The sequence below is a fragment of the Stegodyphus dumicola genome, chromosome 3 (assembly GCF_044657685.1).
Source record: "Stegodyphus dumicola isolate Sdum_Otavi_A_Nest chromosome 3, ASM4465768v1".
Classification (NCBI taxonomy): domain Eukaryota; kingdom Metazoa; phylum Arthropoda; class Arachnida; order Araneae; family Eresidae; genus Stegodyphus; species Stegodyphus dumicola.
This window is the reverse complement of record NC_140770.1, coordinates 214,716,544-214,729,487: the sequence shown is the minus strand read 5'-3', so window position 1 is coordinate 214,729,487 and position 12,944 is coordinate 214,716,544. Positions and strand designations below refer to the sequence as shown.

The 12,944-nt window shown below is 30.6% G+C and overlaps 1 protein-coding gene across 5 annotated transcripts in view; it reads right to left on the bottom strand.

Moving 5' to 3' along the window:
* The window catches only part of LOC118203893 (uncharacterized), a 233,753-nt gene extending 221,271 nt beyond the window's left edge, over window positions 1–12,482 (bottom strand). For all 5 annotated transcript variants that reach the window (XM_085813843.1, XM_085813842.1, XM_085813846.1 and 2 more), the window contains exons 1-2: window positions 12,332–12,482; window positions 9,981–10,096 (exon numbers count right to left, since the gene is read on the bottom strand). In XM_085813843.1, coding sequence (XP_085669969.1) covers window positions 9,981–10,070 — 90 coding nt within the window. In that variant the 5' untranslated portion in view covers window positions 10,071–10,096; window positions 12,332–12,482. The remainder of the gene's footprint in view (window positions 1–9,980; window positions 10,097–12,331) is intronic.
* Between the last annotated feature and the right edge of the window lie 462 nt (window positions 12,483–12,944).

The window sequence follows — 12,944 nt, the reverse complement described above, 5'->3', positions numbered from 1 at the left end:
CAAAATTTTTATGGCCTATTGGAATTATAGAAGAAGTTTATAAAGGTAGGGATGGGTATGTGCGTTCATGTTTGATTCGTACTTCTCAAGGACTTTATCGAAGACCCGTCCAATTAATCTATCCTTTTGAAGTTTAAAGTTATATATATATATGTTTGTTTCATGTATTGTATTTAATTTGCAATGTAGTTTTCAGTATTAATTTGTGTATATTGGTTTTGATTATATCTAAATATATTATTGATATGTAAATTTAATGTGCTCTTAAAAGAGCACAGGTGGGGTGTGTTAGAACTTTTCATAGTATAGAGGGCGCTGTTGCGCCAAAAGAATTCTGTGTTTTTAACATTATGTAACTGTGGTTCGCCATTGCGATGTGTGTGTATTACTGAGATATATTTTGGTGCTTTCATTAAATATAAATGAAAGATATCGTCATGAATTTTTTGTATCCAAATCAAGATCAAATTTACCACTGATGCAAACTCTTTTAAACAAAATACAGTTCGAACAAGAATAGTCAAGTTATTACTAGCCTTTCGAACTACGCATTAGTATCGTTATTCGCTTCGTAACAACTCAAATAAAAATTAGCTATCAACAGTAAGTTATAATAAACATATTATTGAGCTGGTTTATGAAGCATAATCTAATTTGATAGTAAATATAATAATGGTGAATTATTTATTCCTTTTGGAATAATATTCATCGCTTATACTGGTTTGATGAAGTTCTGTTCAAATGCATTTTAAATATCCCAAGTCTTTTAATGTACATTGATTTGAATGTGATTTTTATCAGAAAAACCTTGGAAATCAGTTGGATTTTCTTATGTACTTATGCTTTACATAATTGTAATTACTTTCCTCAACACAAGGTAATTGCAAGAAGAAAAGCATAAGTGTCCGAAGTATAACCCGCGACTTTTCTAAAAGTAACAAATTTCAGTTAAGGGGAAAAAAAAAAAACACAGTAAATAGATAAACGACATAGTAATAAGAAAAGAAGCATGAAAGTTTACTTTTTTAATGTTTGCTTATTTTATTTTTTGCCCAAAGGGGCAATTTGCCCTGAAAGACTATTAATTTTGTTTTGACATTTTATGCTGAAAGCTATAAACGGCGAATCACTTTTCAAATTGTTGCCCCAAAATATTATCCCCCTGTATTATATTTAAAGAAATAAATAATGAAGAATCTGCATGAATGTACCGTCTTTTTCCGAAAATAAGACACTGTCTTACTTTCTTTTCTGGTCCAAAATACGCGCTAGGGCTTATTTTCGGGGGAGGGCAAAAATAAAAGTATATTTATATATTTTTATTTAATATTTATTTTACACAGAATACAGAAATTTAAATTTATTCAATTACAGTCATGTCATCTACTTCTGGAACATCGTCATAAATAAAAATTCTGAATTATATTCTGATTTTCTTCTAAATCCATTTCCTGTTGAATCATTGGTCCGAATCTCTCATGCCTTGCGATATAGCTATCGTCACTGCGTCGTACGTGACTCGGGGGTTACGGTTCAGCCCAAATTTCACCCCTACGAGAGTCTGCCGACACTAACAGATGACGACGCCTTTCCTGTGAGCGTACCTCTCTCGGGGCAAACGGTAAACTGGTTAAGATAAATTCCAAGAATTAATTTGAAACGAACTGTAGAGGTAAACAATTAATTTCTCGGAATATTTTGTTTCAAACATTTCTCTGAAATACGAGTATTAGGAAAGCTAAACATATTATTACTTATACTTAATAAATCAACATTTTTTAACGAATTCTTTTTGTCACATTATTTTAACTAGGGATTATTTTCGGGGAATGTCTTATTTTACAAAAAGTTCCGAAAATCACGATAGGGCTTATTTTCGGAGGATGTCTTATTTTACAAAAGGTTCCGAAAATCACGATAGGGCTTATTTTCGGAGGATGTCTTATTTTCAGAAAAAGACGGTATGCATGCTTCTTGCATTGTGATAAAACAACGTTTAGAGCCATCAAAATTTGAGTAACATTCTTCCATAGAATATGGGCATACAGAAGCCCTAATTTGAATTTGAAATTTGTTTTATTATCGATTTCATATTTTGTAACTCTTCAATGAATTTTTTATTAAAAATCTAAACGATTTCAAAGCGAGCAATGGCAACAAACACTAGCGGGGGGGGGGGGCATTTTTATCTCCAGCACGCGAGACTCTGTATCGGAAATTTTAAAGGTATGCTCATTTTAAAATTATTTTGCGATGTTGCTGTTGAACTGAATTTTATGGTTTGAGTATGTAGAACATGATATTTAATAAATAAAGGTAACAAACAAAATGTTAAAAAAAAAGCCTCTTTGAATGTAATTTAAAATATGAAACTTTTCAGATTTTATTTATTTATTTATATTGTTTTTGAATGCATGTTGTTGGCGAATGGTGCAGTAGTCGTGTAAAATAGAATGAGCTGTGCTATTTTTTTATTTGAAATGTGTAGAATTCTCTAAAATAGTAGCATTCTTAGACTGAATGTTGTCTAAACGGTTGCAATGATATTTTAACTTGATATTAGTATAGCAAATACAGTTTCCTTTTAATTTAAATAACTTCGTCACCGGTCTGAAGCACCTTTTCGAATCAAAAGTTGATTTTAAATAAAATTTGTAGTAGTCCAATTTTTATAAATATTCAGAATTACCGAAATAATAAAAGCTAACCTTTTTAAAATTTCTTTATTATATCTTTGGTCAGCAAGACCCGATTAATAAAAATCTGGGAAAGGATCTAATATTCATAGTCTAAGTAGTAAAAAAAAGCTTGTCTTCCATAGAAAATTGTCACATATGTTTAAAAAGATTTTGCAAGATTTTAGACCAAAAATGATTTTTTAAATTTAATCTCTCGTATTGGAGATGGTTTTCAAATATTTTAGTAAAATTATATTTTCAAATATGCAGTATTTTTATACTTTTTATTGATCGCTGTATTTTTAACTTCCATGGCATAAAAGAAAGATATACACATAGCAACTTCAGCCATAAACAGATGACTTAAAAGAAATTTGTTTGATATGTTATGCGAAAGAATAAATAAATATTAAATGATTTTGCATTCGTTCATGATAGTAATTAGAAAAGAATAACTGCAAAAAACCTATTTTTATAACCTGTATTTCTAAAGAAAAGTACAAAATGGTTCAAAATAGCTTTGAGATCATTCAGTAATGTCATCGTAAGTACATTCTATTCACATTTCCAAAGAACTGCAGCAGTTCAGATTTGTCACAAAAGAGGAATTACACCACTGGGGATAACCGTACTTAAAAACGGAAAAACAAGCTTTGAAACATACACATACAAAAGTCGTACCTTTTCTCGACAGATAAATGACAGATATGATAATTTGAACACATGCTTTCAATCAGTTGTTTCCTTCTAACAAAGCATTCTTAACTAGGCTTTCCTAGCAAAGTCTTGTAATAGTCTGTTGTTTTAAAGACACTGTGCTCCACCTTATATTCAAAGAAAATTATTTAAAAATGTTTTTAATGCCTTTTTTTACATTCGACGATTCAATATTTGTTTAAAAATTAAAGACATAAATCAACTTGCACAGCAGATCAAAATTATGTTGCTGTGGAAAATGTTCCATCCACAGTTACTTCTTGCAGTTATAACAGCATAGCTAAATAAGCTCATTTCGAAATGTGAATGATATTGCATTCATCATTTTTAATTTGAAAATATATCAAGTTGTTATTACTGGTTAAAATGGCTTAAAATACACTGACACAATTATACGAAAATTTTAAAAAATGAAAATTGGATTCTCTTTCTTTCACATAATTTCTGTCCAGTTCTTCCAAAATATTTTAAAGCTTACTTTACTACATAATTGCATTTGTTTAGTAAGTAATTTTAATTTGGGCTGTTATGCAAGAAGGCTCTTTATCATTGTTGTGTTACAGTACTTATTGTACTGTATAATGCAAATTCAGCTCAAGAGGAATTTTAAAAAGAACAAAAGTTATTTCCACTGTTATAATATGTCTTTAAATGGTTTCCAGTGAAAACACAGCTAACTAATTAGTATACTACATTACATTACATTAATTTACTAACCAAATAGCAAAAACGTTTCAAATTCGAAATCCATCTTTTTACTAAGTACTTTTTGAAAATTAATAAAAATTCCAATACCTTTGTTTAAAAATACCAATTCCTTTTAAATTAAAGATAATTAAAAATATTGTTTTTTCACAAAATGCTAATTTTATGTTATTTGATATTAACTGGGAAGTGCAAAATCAAATACATATACTTATGAATGAACACAGCACACAAACATTTCTACATGCTAAAGTGGGGGAAAAAAAGAAGAGAGGCATGAACACAAATATTTTAAATAGCTTTAAATGGATCCATGTTCAAAGTATTTAATTTGTGATAAATAATGAAAGTTGAAAACATTTTCCAATCTTACAAGATAAAATGAGGTTATTTATCAAGATAGTTTCACAAATAAACTCACAAAATAAAAACACTTTATTTTTAATTTGCAGTATGTGTAGATGCTTTATTAAAGAATTTTCAATTACATTGTTCTGGTTTTCATTTTATCCAAGATTGCCATTATTTTCCACCGATGAGCAACTTGCCAGTTATTAGCTCAATGTAGAGTCCTCCTTCTGTTTTCTCATAAATTCACCTTTGCAAATTTAGAGTTTCTGGTTAATTTAGCAAAACTTTTTACACCTAAGTGGGAAAACGTATTTGTAAAGAATTCCCCTAAGGAAGTCTGCCTTGTATTTATGTTGCATTTAGGGATATTTTCAAAAACACACATGTTGCTAATGGGAATTTTTAATTGGTGAACAAAAGAAATATTTCTTATTTTTAAGAAAGAATATAACTTAACTGTAAGCTATATTCTATCTCGAATTTAATTACAAGCTTCTCAAGCTTGATTACAAACTCAATTTTTAAAACACATTTAATTATCTTTATGCTTGAAGAGCATAAAAAATGTCTTATATGATACTTGTAAATGCATTAATTTTTTTTAAACCATGTGATCCACTGTAAGTTAAATAATTACAAATAGCATAATGTGAACGATTAATGAAGCTAGCACTGCCGGTTTATTCCTAAGTAATTAATCAAAATTTCATTGTTTCTGCATCCTAGTATCTTTCTCCTCCCATACTATATAAGGTATTTCTTCCGCCTTCGTAACGTAGTGGTCAGCACTCTTGGCTCGTATTCCAGAGGTCCGTGGTTCAATTCCCAGCGAGCGTGCTGCTCATTTTTCACCTCTTCTGCTTCCAAAATATCCTAATGTCTCTACATTGGCACCCGAACTAAAAGCGTGGTGAATGATGATTATCCACACATCATGATTTGGCAATTGGGTCCCCTAAACCCCAGTCGTACTTTAAAAGGGGAAGAATATAAGGTATTTCTCCCGCCTTCTTAATATGCCTTCGTAGTGTAGTGGTCACTAGGCATGTATTCCAGAATTCACTGGTTAGATTCCAGGTGAGGTCGTAGCTTATTTTTCACATTTCCTTCCAAAAATATCCTAATGTCTCTACAACTAAACCAAGCTCACAATTAAGCTTTAGAAAAGTATCATAATTCTTTCAATTCCCATCACTCATTCAAAACTGATGAATAAGAGTTTTCGATTTATAATAAATTGCATAACAAAGGTGTTTTACTTGGTATTCGGACAGGAAAAAATTCTTGAAAAATCTGAGTTGTTAATGTATTTTTGGATAACCTCCTGAGAGGAATTAAACTGATAGCAATAATACGTAGAATTCATTAGGTGCTTAAAGCCATGAAACAGGCAAGCTGAAAACGCCCTCGACAGGATCAATTCAGTTATTTAAATACCACAAAGCTATGAGGGCTACCTGCCTATGAGGAAGGATGCCTTCGTGGGGGACATTCTGAGGGAAACTAGCGTACTACACAAGGGGAAAAATAAATAATCATAAATTTCTTTTTTTAATTACATAAAAAATAAGAGTGAAATTTTATTTATGATTTCTCATTCATAAATAATTTTTTGATAAAATTATTCAAGCTGATTTGTTTTAAATGGCATTTTGCACTCCGATTTATCCCAGTTTGGAAAGTATTTCTAGAAGCAAAATATTGTTTTTATTTTATTTCCCTTCAAAAAAAATTTCAATGCTTCAAATGCATTTGTTATCTATTTTTATGTCATACTTTCTCCGCGTATGTATATCGTACTTCCTCGGAATGATATATGTATATAGAAGAAATACCCATTAGCACTGTCGATTGCAATATAAAAGGGAGTTGCACAACTAGATATCATAGCATTTGAGTTTTGCAAAATACATACATACAGACAGATGTCATGCCAAAACTAATTGTAACTCTTTAATGTAAAGTTCCAGCATTTTATGACGAATCGTTTTTCTAAGTTATGCGATATACGTAAGTATTGATGTCACAACGGAACTAGTCAAAATGGATACTTCCTATGCAATCTGAAAATTGAAATTTTTCATCATTACAATACTTTCTCTACTTCGCACAAGGAATTAAAAATAGAAGGGTCGTTCATATATGTGAAGTTAACTTGTATTTGGGCCAATACAATATTTCATTTAATTAAGAATGTAGCTTTGACGTGCAGCATATAACATTACATGTTCGCTGATAGAACTTTTATAAGAATTGTTTGCTAAGGAGGGGATTCAGTGTACAAGTTCAGCTATTCTTAAATTGCCAATGAACACATTTGCCAGCAGACATCAATATTAGAATTCATCTGACTCCATTTCCTGAATTATTAATAATAAAAATTTTTACCCAAAATAATTTTTTAAACTGTTATCAAAAACAATATTATAAATAATTAACTATTAATAAATTTACAATGAAATATAAAGATTTATTTAAATGTAATAGTTTAATCTGAAATAAGCTTAAAATATTTGAAAATTAAATTAAAACATCATATTAAAGTAAGTTGCACATAATATATATTCGAAAAACTGGAACACAAAGGAAAAAGCGTTTGGCTAGACGGGAGATTATGGTCCAGTCACCAAGTGAAGCGAAATCGTGCCAAATCTGGTGACCTCTTGGCTTAAATACAAATAAATGCTTTCCGATTATTTATTGCTCATTTACTGCTTATTACAATTTCTTAAATTTCATGATAAAACACTTTACTCTATTTTGCTACTACCTTAAAAATGGTATATGATATTATGAAAACTTTAATATTGTTGACTGTATAAAATACATAGCTATTAACTTTCACATACTTCAGATAAAGTGCAGAATAACACACTTATTTGTTTGGTGCTTTTTACAAGAGTAAAAAGAATTGGATTTTTGCCAATTTTCTTTGACTTTCTAAGTGAAAATAGATCAATGTATATAAAGTCAAGGGAGTGCACAATGCCATTTTTGTGCAATTCTGGAATTTTTTTTTTTAAGTGGAAATCGGTTGATGTGTACATGGATACCAAGTATGTGCAATTCTTAAAAATGTGCCAAGCAGTGGGTGATTCTGCACTTATCCCCTTTTTCGTTGTTTTTCTAGAAGTCCTGCTTTATATATTTTTGCATGTTTACAAAATTAATTCAAATTCGCAACCATCTAATAGGGTGATATGATGAGTTTGTGATTTTCTAAAACGTGCGAAAACAACCGATTTGGTGACTTGACAATTTTTTTGAAAATGTGCCAAATTGGATATTATGGTCCAGACTAGACCATAATATCCAGTTTTACCAAAACATTTTTACATATTTCCTTTGTATATTTAAAAGTATTTTCATAGAAAATGTCTGTAAAGGATGCAAGATTAAATTTTCACCAATATTGAAGCAATTTCTTAAAGAAACTCGAAATTTAAAACATATTACATAGTTTATATTAATGATGCATATTGACTATATTTATGTATTCGGTATATATCCTGATTGTAATCCTCGTAACGAGTAATATGTAGCATAGCTATTAGTATCAAAACTATAAAATAGCCAAATATCAGCTAAAATATAATTCTGCCAACCACACGTGTTCCGAAGATACCATAGGCAGAAAAACTAATTTTGCTCGCTAAACTCAAGGGAGAAGAGAATTACCTTAATTATTTCCACATGTAGAGAGGTGCCCGCTTTTTAAGTAGTTAAGAGTCAAAATACTAGCCACTTTTGTTAAAGAACAAGAGTATACACGATTATTTTTAATGTGGTTTCCCAAAAAAGCCTTGCCCCTCAGAGGGTTAATCCCATACAGAAAGCCCACCAGTGGCTGGATGGTAAAAGCCGCTAAACACTGGTAGTTCAGTAAGAGGTTTGAATCCCAGTAAACGGGCTGGCTGCATGGATATTTTCATGGCTATCCCCATGTGTAATGCGGATACGAGGTAGTTCCCTAAAAAAGATATTCACAGGACATAGTTGCGTTTCCATGTAGTACCTAAAGGCGGAACACATAATAAAAAAATCCATGCTGAAGAGCAAGCTGTGTAATGCACTGTTAGTATTTTGCTGCACACCATGGCAGGTATGCCTTGCACCACAGGCAAAACTAGGAGTACAATCTGGTCAACACATGAACATTTTTAACTGGAGACTGCACATATTGACAACTCATAGACATGTAGCTTTAGGATCCAGTCTTGTTCCTCAGACATTAATTGGTGATAGTTAGCTCCCTTATGCCTATGAGGTATTGTCCATGTTAAAAATGTTTGCTGGTATTACTCCAATTATGAGAGCATGTGAATGCTAAGCCAGCTGCTATCCATTTTTAACTTATTACTAAGTGCCACATGGCCCACTGCATATACAATGTCATGAGATCACTTAACTAACACCTTCACCCATCCTGCGACTTAAATGCAGCTATGTGCTACCCTTTATGATATTACAGTTTCACTTTGCCGAGTTCATTATGCCAAATATTTTGTAACTTTTAACCTTAAAATTCCATTTAAAAACTGCATACAGGAACAGGAAGCACAGGAAAGCATTTAATTACAGCCACTTATGTTTTTCTGCAGTATAAAAATACATAAATATATCTTACAGTTTAATCACATTGTTCTTGCAAGTTTCTCATATGCATCTCTAGTACTGATATTACACAACTACTTTAGCATAATATGACGACTTTTTAGAGAAGAAAAACAATGTATAATTCAAAAAGTTATTTTATCCTAAGAATTCAATTATAAAATCTACTTATAAGCAGTGTTTTTTTTTTTTTTTTTTTTTTTTTCCTGGAGGAGGAGGGAAAGGTTTGTTTTATGCTGGTGAAAATTTCATATTTGCTTAAAATGTAAAATGAGTGTAAAATACACTCAAAGCAATTGCTTCCTTTAGCAAATTTGCTGTAGAATACTTTATTCTTGGAAAGATTTTATCACAGTTTTTTCCTCTGCAAGCAAACCGAAATTGTTCGTTAAAACTGGAGGATTATTATGCTCATGGCCAACAGAGTTTGGTGCATTTTAAAATTCTGCCAACTTTTACTAAGGTGATTATGCTAACACATACATAACCTATAATCTTCTCTTTTTAAACATCATTTATAAAAATTTATTAAAGTTTTTGGACAAACAAGAATGGGTTGGAAATAACTTTAGATTTTTTATTAATATTTTTATCAAACAATACATATATAATGATACTCAGGTATTAAAGATCAATCTATTTCAGATACAAATTATATTTGATAGAGCATTTATAACACAATCTTGTATTTATCTTTTTCAAAATAATTTCTATTTTATAGTAATACAAAACAGTATGTCAGAGATTTTTGACACATTTGTGAATATGAACTATTCAGTGGTACAATTCTGAGGAAGGTATTTTGTAAAAAGGCAACAGTATAAGTACTTATAAGTTATAAAAGAAGACAATTTTGTACATACATTACTTTACTATACTATATGAAAGATTTGAAATATTTCTAGAAATACAAACCTCTGACTCAAATTCTCTCAAATGTGTTGGACACAGTCCTCCTTCTATGCACTCTTCATACAATCTGACAGTTGATTTTCCAGCCCACATATCTATTCCCTGTATATTTCTTGAGACTAAAACATAAAAATTAACAAACCTTTAAAAAAAAAAGGCAAAGCTTGCATTAAAATACATACCCAATATTTATATCATTCTAAATTTTGTTTCATTTAGTTGCATAAAGAAAAGATTATAAAGCAGTTGACACCTTTTCTTTCAATTTTTTTATAGTATAATCAAATAGCATATACTACAGTTTCTTTTATGCAGGACTGGAAAATTAATGGATTTCAGTACTCAAATGTCCATTAAAATTTCTTGGCTTTATATCTCATACCTGTAACTAATGTTTGAGGACAATACTAAGGAAAAATGGCTGAATAGTGACAAAATGAACATAAAAAGTATATAAAGATTCAATATAGAATATTTTTGCTATATTACTAGAAAGAAAAGAGGAAAATCTATATAAATTATTTTTGGTATATTATTAACTAGGAAGACTCAAATCTAAGCTTACACATACTCTTTCACAGTAGTTACTTAACTTGCCACTTGGAATTCTATTTAAAAACACCAGTGACCAAAAGATTAACCCCTTCTTTCTTACTTCCATCAAAATCACAAAATGAGGTTTTGCCCTCTATTTCTCATGCCCATGATATTTCTGAACATGTGTATGTTCAAAAGAAAATGCACCAAAAAGATAAAAACAATCTATTTCTTAAAGCTGTAAAAAATTGTATTTCTTATTTTACATGCCAAATGGCAGTCCCTTGATTTCAAGCTAAAAAAATTTTTTTAATTAAAAATGAATACATAGATTGCTCATGAACTTACTTTAAAACAATTTTCTTAATAAAAAAATAGGCCCTTTTTCAATTGTTTTGTTGAAAATTATGCGATTGTTAAGGGGTTAAAGTTATGAAACCGGTCGCAGGCACTTAACCGAAGGGACACTTAACTGACACCAGTTAGCCGACGGGGATACTTAGCTGACAGGACACTTAACAGACATGGAAAATTAGCCGACATGGACACTTAGCCGACAGGACATTTAGCCAACACGGACAGTTAGCCAACAGGTCATTTATAATAACAGGTCATAGTATAATCCTAGTACATGGTATACATGGGATTTGGTGACATGACGGATGGGCAGTAAATGCAGTATTTATGATGAGCAGAGCAGTAAATGAGTCATTTCAGTGCTGCTGACAATTTTCAAAATCATGCCAAGGCTGTACTGTATAATAGGATTTTACCGCCTTGACTTCTGTTCATTTCTGACACCCTTTTCCTCCTCCCTCCCCCTAAAAAAAGAGACAGAGTGAGAGACAAAATAAAATCTAGAAAAAAAAAGTTGTTATATTTTCCCACCTTAAATAACTAATAAAATACACAAAACTAAAATAAACAACAATAACTGATAAATCGTAGAAGTAAGAAAAGCATGACTGTAAAAAAGAAAGGAACACTAACTTTACACTGGTTTTCTCTTCCAATCGTATAGAAAAAAAAATAAATCGCCCAGTATGCACCAAGTGAAGGGATAAAAACAAGTTGGCCACTATGAAGGAATTTTAACAAACATTACAATGTAAGATAATTTATACAGCACTCAACTTCACTTTTTCCGAAAAATATAATTCAAAAGCACATACTAAGTATATTCATATTTAGACAAAGCATAACAAACAAATGTAAACAAAGAGCTTTCAGACTGACCTAATGTAAACAAGCTAGCAGTCACTGGATGAAATGAGAGAGAAATAATCCGTTTACAATTTGGTTTAAAATAATTTGTTCAAAGCCGTTATAGTAAGAAGGAGATGGCTATTATGCACCTTGACATTTAGTGCATTCTGTTAAATACTACCACATTTAGGAGACAAAATGATACATTCATCATATATATTCAGGACATTATGCGAGAATTATGAAATAAATTCTACCTCTAATTACAGGAGTAAGATTTTGATCTCATGCTAAATGCATTACTAAAACATTAAAAGTGTTACTCACTAATGGTACAAAATGAAGTATCTCAACACATAATGTTTAAAATAATTTTACTTTCCACAAAATTCTATGCATGAAAATTTTTAAAGATCTACCCACTTCTAAAACTGAACAGAAAATTAAAATTTTATATACAGTAATAACACGTAACAGATACGTAATGAAACTAATTATCTTATATAAAAATTAAATATATAGAAAAATTACATGTCCCATGCCACCTTAATATATTTTTTAAAAACGGATAACTTTAAACTCAAGTATCAGTATTATAAAATTCAACTTACAAATATTTGCTTTTTAAACTGACATTTTTAATAACGTTTAAGACTTCAAGAACCTCCCACGATATCAACACAATGACAGAAGTAAACCAAAACCTTCTTAGACAATAAAATAAAAAAAGACATGCTCTCAGCAATTCCAGTTATGACGATTTTGAAGTGAAAGTGTTAGTTATAAATCAAATCATAATGGAGACAGACAGACAAATTCAAAGATTGCCTAGGCGGACACACTCAGAGTCCGCCTGCGTATTTCCAAACCTTACCCCCCTTTTCTAAGGTTACTATAAAGGCTCTAGTAGCTCTAGGGTAGGGTTTGGAAATACGCAGTCCGCCTAGCTATATCGAATATAATTTAAATTGAAGAAATTTACAGAATAGAATATAGCCTTTCTAAGACAATCTTCAACATGTCTAAAAGATTTGATTTTCTATGAAGACGATTGTTTAAAAGCAATGCTTTATGTATATTTTCAGAAAGACTGGTCATTTCTGTTATTGTTGCTTAAAAAATTGAATTCACATTTTATATACCATACATTTTAGTGTGTGTGATAAAAATTTTGTTTTATCAGTGTAAGGCGCTCAAACGTTCTTTATTTTGAAATTTTAAATT